At 28.8% G+C, this 12,899-nt stretch overlaps 2 protein-coding genes across 2 annotated transcripts; both read left to right on the top strand.

Annotated features, from left to right (window-relative positions):
- The first annotated feature begins 2,702 nt into the window (after window positions 1-2,702).
- LOC100164250 (bursicon) lies at window positions 2,703-5,158 on the top strand. The gene is made up of 5 exons (XM_001946306.5): window positions 2,703-2,805; window positions 2,972-3,221; window positions 4,005-4,192; window positions 4,280-4,405; window positions 4,970-5,158. Exons 2-5 carry the CDS (start codon window positions 3,194-3,196, stop codon window positions 5,105-5,107), a joined length of 480 nt encoding a protein of 159 aa, XP_001946341.1. The 5' UTR covers window positions 2,703-2,805; window positions 2,972-3,193; the 3' UTR covers window positions 5,108-5,158.
- A 3,163-nt stretch (window positions 5,159-8,321) lies between these two features.
- On the top strand, window positions 8,322-8,978 carry LOC100167102 (28S ribosomal protein S21, mitochondrial). The gene has a single exon (XM_003242007.3). The coding sequence runs from the start codon at window positions 8,498-8,500 to the stop codon at window positions 8,759-8,761; it is 264 nt and encodes an 87-aa protein (XP_003242055.1). The 5' UTR covers window positions 8,322-8,497; the 3' UTR covers window positions 8,762-8,978.
- The last annotated feature ends 3,921 nt before the right edge of the window (window positions 8,979-12,899 follow it).

The following is a 12,899-nucleotide window of genomic DNA, read 5'->3' as shown; positions in this document are numbered from 1 at the left end:
AATAAATATTCTAAGTATAAAATAAATGAAATTAATATAATACATAATTGTAAATTTATAATGTAATGTAATAATTTGAATTTGCCTTTTCCCAATGAGCAATAGAATCAACCTATAAATATAGCTACATATTAATTTGAATATTTGATGGTAGTATGGTACCTAGTAGCAAGTAGCTGTACCTATAGTTTGTATTTTAATCACTATAAAACTAATATAAAACTTGAAATGTTAAACTACAGTTAAAAACAGAATAATATATTATGGTTTATGATATACGCCCTAAGACATAAAGATTAAGTACACTTCAATTGTGAAAAGTATAAAAGCTTACTACACGTATAAATATATAATTACTATACAGCAGGGGCGGCTCCAGGGGGGCCTAGGGGCCCCCCCCCCCCGCCCGTATTTATAAAAAATGTATATTGTTAAAAAAAATGCATATTTAATTATTATAATATTGTCATATGGATTATATGGGCCATAGAGGTATGACGGTGTATACGATATACCTGCTGGGTAAATGGACTAAAAATAGACGGCTTGAATTTGTGTTGTAAAAATTTTTCTTTTCTTTTTGTTATAAGATTTTGTGAAATTATAACTTGCCCCCCCCCCCCCTAACCAAGGCTCTGGAGTCGCCCATGGTAGACAGTGTAGTTAATCATACTATAACTATTATTATAGGTAGGTCGGAGGATCTAACCATTTATATTCGATATAGGTACGCTGTCATCTGTCTCTGCAGAAAAAGCTTATAATTTATATTAGAATCAGAGACCTGAGTGGAGTAATGAATGTATATGTATTTGTTTTATAATGTACTTATGTATATTATTGATTATTTATTTTTTGTGTTTGAAGTCACTTTTTAGTTTTTATAGTAAAAAAAATTTTTTGATCTTCAAATTAGAGGGGGATGAAAAATTGTATCTAGTTGGTACAAAATATTTTGATTTGTATTGAACTGTTTACAGACATTTTCAGTTTCCAATTTTATTAGTTTATTTTCTACGAATGTCAATAAAATGTTATTTGTTGGGTAAAAAAGTTTAAAAATTTAATACAAGGCTCCTGATATGTTGTTACTTTAGCAGTTGAAAAATATTTAAAATACAAAGGCACAATTTTTTTATAAGCATTTTAAGTTAGAATTTTTACAAAATGTATCAAATTTAATATTTAATAATTATTTTGTAGCTAAAATTTATAACATGTTCAACTTTAAGAATTGAAAATTTAAAACAATGTTCCTTGTAAATAGGTTATATTATATAGATTATGAAATTCACAATAATATCATAAAATACACTTAGTAATCATTGGCTGACTGGACCGTCTTCGCTCAGAATCGTTTTTAGTATACAATGATTTTATATCATTGAATTTAAATTTAACACCATCCATTACAGTGAGTGATAACCTACTATACAGCAGAGTGACACCCATTTCCTCACCTTTTTTTAGGTACAGTCAGGGTTGGACAACATACTCAAAAAGCAGTATTGCAATAATAGATACTAGATACTTGGCTTTGGCCTTTGGAGTATCGCGATACTAAATACTAGATACATTTGAAAAACGCTTGCCAAGTCAGAGATCGGCATGTTAACTATCTTGATTTTTAATTATTAGAAATTTATTAACTGATATCACACCCAAGCGGTATAACGATTTGAATCCAAAAAAATGTCGGTGCGAACAACCCAACAAAAAATCATTTTCATTTTAATTTAGTGAGATAGATCTCCGAAACTGGAGAGCGGATTTTGTTGTTTGGGGTCTTGTTAGATTCACATTGGCTAGAATAAGTACAGTGAAGATTTTCAGAATTTTTTTCTCTAATAGTTAATTCACTACGGAACCTTAAAAATAACTAAAACACATTTTATTGGGCGTTTTTTGATGTGTTTCAGCTTTACAGCTTTGGAGTGAATTAACGATTGAAGATAAAGTTCTGAAAATCTTCACTGGCACTTCTCATAGCCAATGTGAATTTAAAAGACCCCGAACAACAGAATCCATTCTCCAATTTCGAAAATTTACCTCACTAAATTAGAATCTATCGAAAAATAACTCTTTTTTTAACTGTGAAAAATTAAATAGTTTTTTTTAAACATTTTTAATTCGACATTTTGTATCTACTTGATGATCCCTTTTTAATGAGTTATCAGCAAACTTTCTAGTTTAGGAGAAAATTCAAAAAATATAAATTTTGGGACTGTTCACTCCGACGTATATCAAATAATATCAATAAAGACGTAAAGTCCCATTCAATGTGCGTTTGTCACAGGACGAAAAATAATTTATAACAAGCTATAGCCTACAGAAAATCACCTGTGTCCAGTAAAATTATCGGAATTCGTATTCGTAAAATAAAACAAATATTAAATTATATTAAATATTAATTTTGATAATAAAAAGCAGAATTATATCGAGTATCTTTCAAAAAAATCCCTACGTAAGTTTGAGTAGGGCTTATGAAAATATGAACTAGGTACCTTCATGTCTACATAATACTTTTAATTAAATATATTAAGGTTATTTATATATTATATTGAACAAAATAACTATTTATAAAATTAAATTAATATTGACACTTGACCTTAACTTTACTACAGTAGGTACGCCCCTTTAATTATTCAATTAGGTACAGTAGGTATTATTTATACCAATACCATACCTAAATATTTCGTTGTATTTGTCGGCACATATTATACTGATGGTTGTTTATGCGTAATGTGTTTTATGTTTTACATTTTAAATTACAATCCAATCCTAACTAGAATCCAATTCCTACAAGTTAGTATTTTAATTTAATTTTTTTATATGTCTGTAAAATACTGAAAATATATAATATAATAACGTTTAAATCACAACCATTTTCCAAATACTTTACTCTTGGAAAAAAAACTTCTAGTTATTAATTGTCGTCTATATTTATTATACTATACATAATATTTTACAGAAGCCTTTCAGTTTTTGACGCCAACGAACCGTCTGGATTTAAATGATTCTACGTGTACGTGTTTTTCGGGAGCTAGCAGCCGACTGAGCAATCTAATTCATAAACCATGTTTAGACCCCGGGAGGCCTATTTCTGTTAATAAATCATAAATGTCGGAAGTCCGAGCCCTTCAAAGTAGACTGCCACTCGCAAGATTATTCACAGTATGATCTTTGAGTCGTAATGTCTACCATCAACCAGGAATTTTTCAGTGAGTATACAACTATGAATAATTTTAAGCTTTTCGAGGTTTAAACGTAAAAAAAATTAAATTATTTTGACAATTGTTAAACACGCATTAATAATATATTTATTAAATATATATTTGAGTGGATACTGACCCAATCAAAAATAATTTTTCATCGGATCGTAATTTTCTAAACATATTAACAAAATATCCGATAAAAATCATAAAAAAGGAAGGACAACATATTATAGGTACATAGGTAACTAATCACGCATTTATACCACGATTTTATTAATAAAAATATATTAAACTCGTGAATCGTAATCCATAGCAGTCTTGTCTAGAAAAAATACGATAATATTTTATTTAGCTACACGATGTTTGTAATGTCCAAATTATCCAATAATTTCTGTAGTTGTGTACCTACTTGTGTGTAATATGTATTTATAAAAATGCATAGTAGTAGTATTTATATAATAAATCATTAAATTACAAATTATATAATTATAATTAATTTACAAATTTAATTAATGTACTCAAATTTCAAATTCAATTCGGCACAACTTAACCTTAACAGATCGACTTGAAATTTTTTATATACAAAGCTATAATTAATTTGTTAATGCATACACACAAATTCAGGGAGCAAGACTAACAAAAATGTTCTATAGTTAATAAGGGACACCCTAATATACATATATTAGAACTGTTTGTAATACGAATTAATTTTTTATAAACTCTTTTATTTCCATTTTATAATATTCCATTACAAATTTATAAATATTTTATATTTTCTTGACATTTCAGGATATCTGACAGTATTGGCTATGTGTAGCATGGCCTTTGCTGATAACGGTAATGGGGTGGTCGTTACCGCTAGGTCTAGCGACGACTGCCAAGTGACACCCGTTATCCATGTCCTACAGTACCCAGGATGTGTACCTAAGCCAATACCATCATTTGCATGTACAGGTCGCTGCAGCAGCTATCTACAAGTAAATTAGTGTTCTGAATAAAAACTTTTTTAAATAATAATGTTAATTTTTTAAATATATGCAACGGTGTTTTGTATTTTCAACAAGGTTTCTGGGTCTAAAATATGGCAAATGGAAAGGTCTTGCATGTGTTGTCAAGAGAGTGGCGAACGAGAAGCTTCGGTATCGCTCTTTTGTCCAAAAGCTAAACAAGGCGAGAAAAAATTTAGAAAGGTAGGTTCATACTTCATGATCATGATATACATTCTATAAATACACTATTATACATTTATACGTGTTAAATAAATATTTTAAGTAGTGCACGGGACTACTTATTCAGTATTCTTTTAACCATTATTTTAAACCAAACTAAAAATTAGAGTTCAATCTAACTATTGTTGTTATATATCAATATATATTAAAAAAAATATATAACAGCATAACACATTATATTTAGTGCTGTGCCTATAGTGGTATAGGTACCATATAAATTACTATACAATTTACATAATAATAATAGCCGGCTCAGCATCGGACTTAGTAGGTATTTACTTATGAGTTATAAGACCAACACTACAGAAAATGAACGCCGTTTTGATGATTTCTTAAGATTTTAACAAAAACTATTTTTTTTTTAAAAAGCAAACCCCTTTGCCAAAAAATAATTAATAAATTAAATATTTTGTGCTTTAGAAATGAATGAGTATAGTATACTAATACACGGTAATAAATCAATAATCCGGATGACAATAACCTAATATAATATATCTATAAATACATTATATTATTTTCCAATAGGTAACTACAAAAGCTCCACTGGAATGCATGTGCCGCCCTTGTACGGGTATTGAAGAAAGTGCGGTGATTCCTCAAGAAATGTCCAACTATGCCGCCGATGAGCCACCAATCAACGGACATTTTTCTAAATCTATTTAAATTATTAAATATTAATCAATGAATAAAGTGTTTATATTACTTTCATTTTTATACAGTTTCCAAGTTTTTTACGTATCCTCTTCGTATCTATAATTATTCACGTAATATAGTCGTATAATAATATATATAATATTATATAATATCGTACTAATATATTATTGTAGTTAAACAGTAATCTCTTATAGGTACTATATAATATTATTATAATATATACAGTACTAAACATTATTTACGCATTATTTATGTCAGTACTCAGTTGCACTTTAATGAATTATAAATAAATATATTGTTTATTTCAAATGCACATCTACCTACCTACCTATATTGTTATTTGTTTGTAAAAATATTGAGTGAAATCATAAAAGAAATATTTATTGAGAGTTTCCTAAAAGAATATTATTCATCGTGCCTGGTATATAGATAATATAATAGTACAATATTATTGCGTCATTAAAAAGTTTAAAACAATTTTACATAGGTAAGCTAGATATATCGTATATAGAAAGTTTAACGTTATGTTAGGTGCCTAATACCTATTATATTTGTACGTTATTTCTTATATTTATCGTTACACAGGTTTTTTTTTAAATTTTACATTTCCTTCTATTATAATAATAAACAGTCTCTGCTTACTTTCAATCTTATATTTTAAATTATGAAATAAATACACAAAGTAGTTGTACCTACTTTACTTGAGTCTAGATAATAATACCCATGTATTAGGTAATATGTCTAGAAGAAAATATGTCCGAATAAAAAAAGCGGGTAAGTGGCGGTAACGCTCTGCTGTATAGATACATCATAGGACGTGTCCAGAGAGCCACTGTAATGAATGTGTTAAATTTGAATTCAATGACGTAAATTCATTGTATATACTATGCATATTTGTTGATATTATTGTGATTAAAATAATTTATTTTACCATTCGCAAATCTATTATACAACGTTCCACGAGAGAAGGAACTCTTTTCGCGAAGTAACTGACGGCGTTTAACGACCTGGGTCACTATTTAATCTGATTAAACATAGTTTATAATTGTAGGGCTATACATTTATGCGTTCTGCCACCCGGAATGTTTGAGTGGAGGAAATAGTGCCCCGGTCTTTAAACGCTGTCAGTTACATCTCGTGGAGAGAGAAAGCCTTACTTTGATAATACTGAATAAGCTTAAAACAAAATGTAGGAAATGTTTGGGGGGCTATGAACATTTTTTTTGGGGAGAGGGGCTTAGCCCCTAAGCTCCCCAACCCCTTATTTGCGCCTATGTTCCTGACGCTTTTGAAAACTATTTGTGGTTTTTTTATTTTTGACTCTCCAAAGTACTAACTAGTTTACAGAAAAGATGCTGTTAAAGAAAATCGAAGCGGAGCCGGTAGGAGTTACATGACTATATTATTTTAGATTCTGAGCGGAGTGATGTATTGGTTTTACAATGATGTGTTTTTTTATTTATTTTTATTTTTGTGCCTGTGTACATGATTAATAGTCGAAATAATGCTTTGGTTTTCAACTCCAGTATCTTGTTCAACGGGAAAGTGAATCAAGTTGGTACTTCTGGGAGGTAAAAATTCCCAGTAGTTTTCCAAAGTTCCCGTAAAAACAAAATAAAAATTAAGGAAAACGGGAATTTTTACGCAAAATCGGTTTTTGACTTTTGGCTTTGGTGTTACTCTAAAATAAATGATCGTAAATACGTGAAATGTTTACTGAATGTTTATATCAGTTTTTTCTTTACATGAAAACATTTTCAAAATATTTTGACTTGTTTTGAGCTGTTTATGGATATACTCAGTTTCTAACTTTTTAGGTTTTTTTTCTATTAATGTCAGTACAATTTAATTTGTTGTGTAAAAGAGCTTACAAATTTAATAGGTACAATATAGTTACAATGAGATTTAAAAAATATGGAAAAATCACGAAATTTAGCACATTATTTTGAGTAAAGAATTTATTTATACAATTTTTCTTTTTAAATCTAAGATTTGAAAATGTAATACAAGATTATTCATAAGTTGTCTACCTTTATCAAAAAAAAAAAATGTCCACAAGCAAATCAAATTAAATTTTTATGAGCGATTGAAGTTCATATTTTTACAATATTGGATATTCACTCGATTTCTCATGTAGCGATTGTGTTATTTTGTTGTAATTCAATAACGAATAATAGTAAATACATGAAAATTTCATTGAATATTTATATTCTCATTTTCTATACACCATCATATTTTGAAAATATTTTGACTCTTTTTGAGCTGTTTACGGGCATTGTTAGTTTTCAATTATTTTGGTTTTTTTTTTTTATAATTGTCAATAAAATGTTATTTGTTGGGTAAAAAAGCGTAGAAATTTAATACAAGGCTCCTGATATATTGCTTAAATGGCAGTTGAAAAATATTAAAAATACATAGGCACAATTTTTTTTATAAGTATTTAAGGTTGGAATTTTGACAAAAATTATCAAATTTAAAATTTAATAGTTATTTTGTAGTTAAAAATGTATAAAATGTTCAAATTTTACACCTAAGGATTGAAAATTTAAAACAAGGTGCCACGTAAATAGGTTATAATGTTTATACAAATTACTTTATTTACAATAATTTCATCAAATACCTATACTTAGGAATATCATAGGCTGAATGTCGTTTTCACGTAGAATTGTTTTTCTTATACAATGATATTACATCATTGAATTCAAATTTCATACCATCCATTATACAGTGACCCCCTTGAAACCTACTGTACAACAGAGTGACATCCACTTACCCACCTTTTTTAATATATTCTTAATCTATCATAGATACTAAAGAATGGATAGGCCATTTACGGGAACGAACATGAACATTTGTTGAGGTTATAGAGGTCTTATCACAAATAGATATATGTATAATTATTGTATATAATTTATGATAAGACCTCTGTCAGAATGAGAAGCAATGATAAAAAACAGTCTTTCTCTCTTCCCCATTCCGGCCCCAAGACCCTCTATTTTGTTAATATAGCCATGGCCTATCCATTCTTTAATATCTATGTATTCTATGGTCATTGTGCATAGACATAAATATGATATTTATTAATATATCTATGTTATTGCGGGCTATCAGTGTTCACGTGTAGTGTGCACTGTGCAGTCAAATGGTAATAGTCTGTGGCAGCACTGTCTTACAGTGATAATATGATTTATTTATCTATTTATCACATAATATTCTGTGATTATTATTATTTTTTGATTTTTAAATATTATATTAAATATTTAGCTTTAGGCTTTAGCCAAGTTTCCAAGTATCTGAGAATCGAACTATCGAGTTAATAAACATTTTAAATTATTATTTGAAAATTGTAATTAGTACTAATAACTAATATTGTTATAGTGTTAATAATTCACATTAGCAATGAAACATTTAAAATTCATTTCGAGGACTGTGTTGGTGCGGAATGAAAATGTGGACGAAGCCTGTCGTGTTCTGAACCGTATAATGGGTTCTGAAGGTTTCTTGGATCAGTACAGAAGAACAATGTTCTATGAAAAACCAACGCAAATGAGAAGGAGAATTAATTACGAGAAATGTAAAGCTATATACGATGAAGACATGAAGCGCAAGATAAATTTTGTTCTACGCAAAAACCGACCTGAGCCTTTTCCTGGATGTTATTAATTAAGTTTAGTACAAATTATTTTTTCACATGTCTTAACATACAATATTGTTAGCATAATTCTTGTAATATTATACACTATTATACTCATAATATCTTGTATATTTGAAATTCAATATAGGTAGTTATTTTGATTGATATTGAAGTTATTTAAAGTAGATATAGATAGTATGTAAGCCACTATTTATGTGTGGAAAATATAATATTTTTTATTGTAAATTAAGTTACTTATTTAATGTCCTACTCTAATCTTAACTCTCATGCACCTTCATTGTCTTATTCATACATTATTTTCATAATTATCTGAGTTGACTCATTTTTGTGATAAAAATGTCTACAGTAACCAATGGATTTAGTCAACTAAACTACATTTTAAATTAATATCCCATATGCCTGTATTTGAGTCAACCATCCAAGTGGCCTGACAAAATGTTCTAAACAAGTAAACAACACTTTTGTCCTTTATTTTGAATCGTCCATCAAATATATTATATACTTACAGCAAATAATTTGTTTTCATTATATTTATTTCAAGTATTAAACATAATTTTTAATTTAAGTATACTTCATAAGTCTGAGGAAAACTGAATAATATCTTGAGGTCTAAAACTTAATATGAAATTCACTTTCTATTTAATTTTTTTATTTTGTTAACAATGCCCATTTAGTTTCAATTTATTTTTTGTTACAAACATAAAATTACATTTAATTACCCAAAAAGTAAAAATTGAGGTAATAATAAATTGTTCTATGTGATTGAATAATAACCGATAATAACTTTTGAGTTAAAGACTTGTAATGAGTGACTATGTTTGCACTCATTACCGCCATTATTTGGGCTTATTTAAATTATAAGTAGATATACCTAACCTTACCTAACCTTGCATAATAGGTGGATGCTTTTACTTTATAGTTTATTTTAAATTTTCTAGAACCCAATAACTATTTATTCTAAGTATGCCTGTGTGTTTTCCTAATCTATTCTTAAGCTTGTGAAGATAATATTTGGTTTTTAAAAAATCCATATACATTTTAGATTCTGAGTGGAGCGGTAAATGTATTGATTTTACAATGATATGTATAAATCCACATTTCAACATTGGATTTTCAGTAGTATTTCTAATTGCAATAAAAATAATAAATATAGGTGACATAAAATATCCTAGGCCGACAGATTGTCTCAGCTCTTAATCGAGTCAAAACATTTAATACCTATGTCAATATTAAATGTTAAAATTAAATAATTTATAATATTATAATACTTATACCAACGACCTACATAATATATTGTATAATTATTAGTAACTTATTATATTAAACAGGAGGTAACAAGAAGACCTGAAAAATAATAATTTGTATTCTGATCAATATTTTTTAATTTTTGTTTTCTACATAATTTATTGACTCGTCACTCGTGTAATTAAAGTATAATAAAACATTTTTATTTTTTATTTTTTAATACTGACAATAAAAAATATTAAATCTGATTTTGAGACAACTTTTGACTTCAAAAAACATTTATCTAAGTCATGTGGCTTATTTTTTATGTTTAAAATGTCGAAATGGTTTGAACATTGTTCATATATTATTAGTTTTGTATTAGTCATTGTCGATAATATATCTTATGTACAGTCAAAAACCTGGAAAATGTAATGCAAGGGTCCTCGTAAATAGCTGTTAGTGGAAGAAAAGTTGAGCGTAAATCTACAATAGTAGTTTATGAGCGTCTGAAGTTAGAATTTTGAGAAAATTATTTTGAGTTGTAAATTTATAAAAAATTTTCTTTTTATATCTATTGGATTTGAAAATTTAAAGCAAGATTCCTCATAAGTTTGTCTATCTTTATCGAATGTCTACCGGGATATGAGTGACATTTGTCAATGTTGAGGAGTAAGTTAATGTGTTGAGTCCAAACGAACAAGCCAAGAAGGCATCCAGTTCAGCTTGTAATAAGAAACAGTCAGTGGGTGATTCAATTTTACAACATTTTTAATGTCATCAGCAAATAAGAGAACCATTGCAAAAGAGAAACACTTATTTATTGAACTAACAAAAATGATAAAAAAAAGTTGACTCAGGTGACCTCCCTCAGGAACACCCGAGAAAACTACTGATAATTCTGAAACGGCTCCGTTCAGGGTAACAAGTTTTCTACGAGATGTTAAATTGGATGAGAGCCAGGAGATAAGCGGATGGAGTCAAGTGTGACAATGCCAAGCCCATTAATATTTTCAAAATCTGTAAAAATTGTGTCAACTTGACTATTAGCCTCAAAAACCAAAACTGCTTAGTATGTATATAGGTGATGAAGGGAATGCTGCTGTTGATAGTTGATTTGCCAGGTGGCCGAAACCATGCTGAGAATCTATAATTAGGTATGTGGTTGAGATTTCTTAATAAACAATGGATTCTATAGTTATTTTAAGTTAAAATTTGGACGAATTTAGATATTTGACCGAAGAATAATGATTTTACTTTTGTGTTGTAATTTAATAATATTGTTCGTAGCTACTTGAAATTTCTAAAGTAAATTATTATATACAAATAATATTAATTCAAATTACCAGCTACTATATTATTATATTAATAACAATACAAATATAATATAAAATATCCTATGCTGATAAACTTTCTCCACTCAGAATTGTTTTTCGTATACAATGCTATATTTTCTTACTGTACAGCAGAGTGACACCCGCTTACCCTTTTTTTCCCTGCAGTATAACCGATAGCAGAGGAGGGCCGGGGACGGCCTGGCCCACCGGGATACCGGGAAGTTCTCGGTGGCCTAACCTATTGGAACTTGCTATTGGCCTGACAGATGCATGACATTATTTTTTAAATAACTAGTGTTTCTTTATACTAAAAAAATATACCTACTAGTTACTAGTATTAATTCTAAGCAATACTATACAAGAGGAAATTCCTAATATTATATAGTAGGTATAGTATATTATAATTGCGTATATATAGTAGGTATACCTGGTTATTTTGGAGTCTTATACTGTCAAAGAATTTTGAGGTGACCAGTGAGGACTAGGTGATTATGTATATTTAACCAAACGCGATTAATACAATAAGTTATTACTACTTACTAATTTTTATTAATAACAATAATTGCTTATTGGTGCTAGATTGGTATATTTTGGGACGCATAAACGCATTATTATTATTGTGTACCCATATATGCTTCGATCTTCGTCTAATCGTTAGTGAGAATGTGACTAGGTACTTCGTGCATGCGAGCGTGGTCCCTCTCTACATTTTTTCATACTTTATTTTTTTATCTAAAATACTTTTTTGTCGGATCAAAGCCCGAATTTTCATTTTACTTTAAATAGTGTTAGAAAGATAGATTTTAAAAATAACAAATATTGCGCATTATTCAAATGCGTATTTTCACTTCTATATAATTATAATTTTGAAAATCATACTGATCCTACCTACAAAACGTTGTCTTCTTTTAAATTAAAAAATAAGGATGAAAACCAACTATTCTACAGGTCGTGAGAGTTTTTCCTATATGACATGTTTTTGTATTAGAAACGCACGTACGGCCATTAATTGTATAAATTATGAATTGTTATAACAGCTTCAATTAAGCTGCATAGTAGTTGGTATTGCATGTAATAATTTGTTAATTGAACTTATTTTAAGAGAATACACAATATAGATAAGCGTATCTAGGCATTTTAAATATTTACACTAAAATGTTGACACTGATTTATGGACTGTCTTTTTTGTGCTCTTCTAACATATAATAAAAACTAAAAAGTTAGATAGGTAAATAAATAATTATAAGCCACCCCCCCCCCCAAATAAAAAACTATGAAGTAGACATAAAAAATTTGGCCTGGGTAATAGATTTTCCCGGCCTACATTTTTCTCCCAGGCCGTCCTTGGGGGAAGCTCTGTGCACAATACGTATTACTCCTCTGCTGCCATCGTTTATTGATGTGTAATGTGCAAATTCAGATACACTATCAAGTTATTGTTGTGGTGTATTATTTTAAATTTCTAAAAGCAACAGAAATAATATCATATAGAGACATTTTTTTTTGATAATAAAATAATTAATGTTTTTTATGGAACTGGAGTATTGCAACTTGACATCGAAAGAGTCGCACTCTAGTGCAAGAG

This window comes from Acyrthosiphon pisum, chromosome A2 (assembly GCF_005508785.2).
Source record: "Acyrthosiphon pisum isolate AL4f chromosome A2, pea_aphid_22Mar2018_4r6ur, whole genome shotgun sequence".
NCBI lineage: Eukaryota > Metazoa > Arthropoda > Insecta > Hemiptera > Aphididae > Acyrthosiphon > Acyrthosiphon pisum.
The sequence above is the reverse complement of the archived record's forward strand: the minus strand, read 5'-3'. Positions and strand labels throughout refer to the sequence as shown.

Coding starts and splice junctions, on each gene's coding strand:
- LOC100164250 (XM_001946306.5), top strand. CDS start 3,194: ATGTCTACCATCAACCAGGAATTTTTCA. Junction 3,222..4,004: donor CATCAACCAGGAATTTTTCA/GTGAGTATACAA, acceptor TTGACATTTCAG/GATATCTGACAGTATTGGCT. Junction 4,193..4,279: donor GCTGCAGCAGCTATCTACAA/GTAAATTAGTGT, acceptor ATTTTCAACAAG/GTTTCTGGGTCTAAAATATG.
- LOC100167102 (XM_003242007.3), top strand. CDS start 8,498: ATGAAACATTTAAAATTCATTTCGAGGACTGTGTTGGTGCGGAATGAA.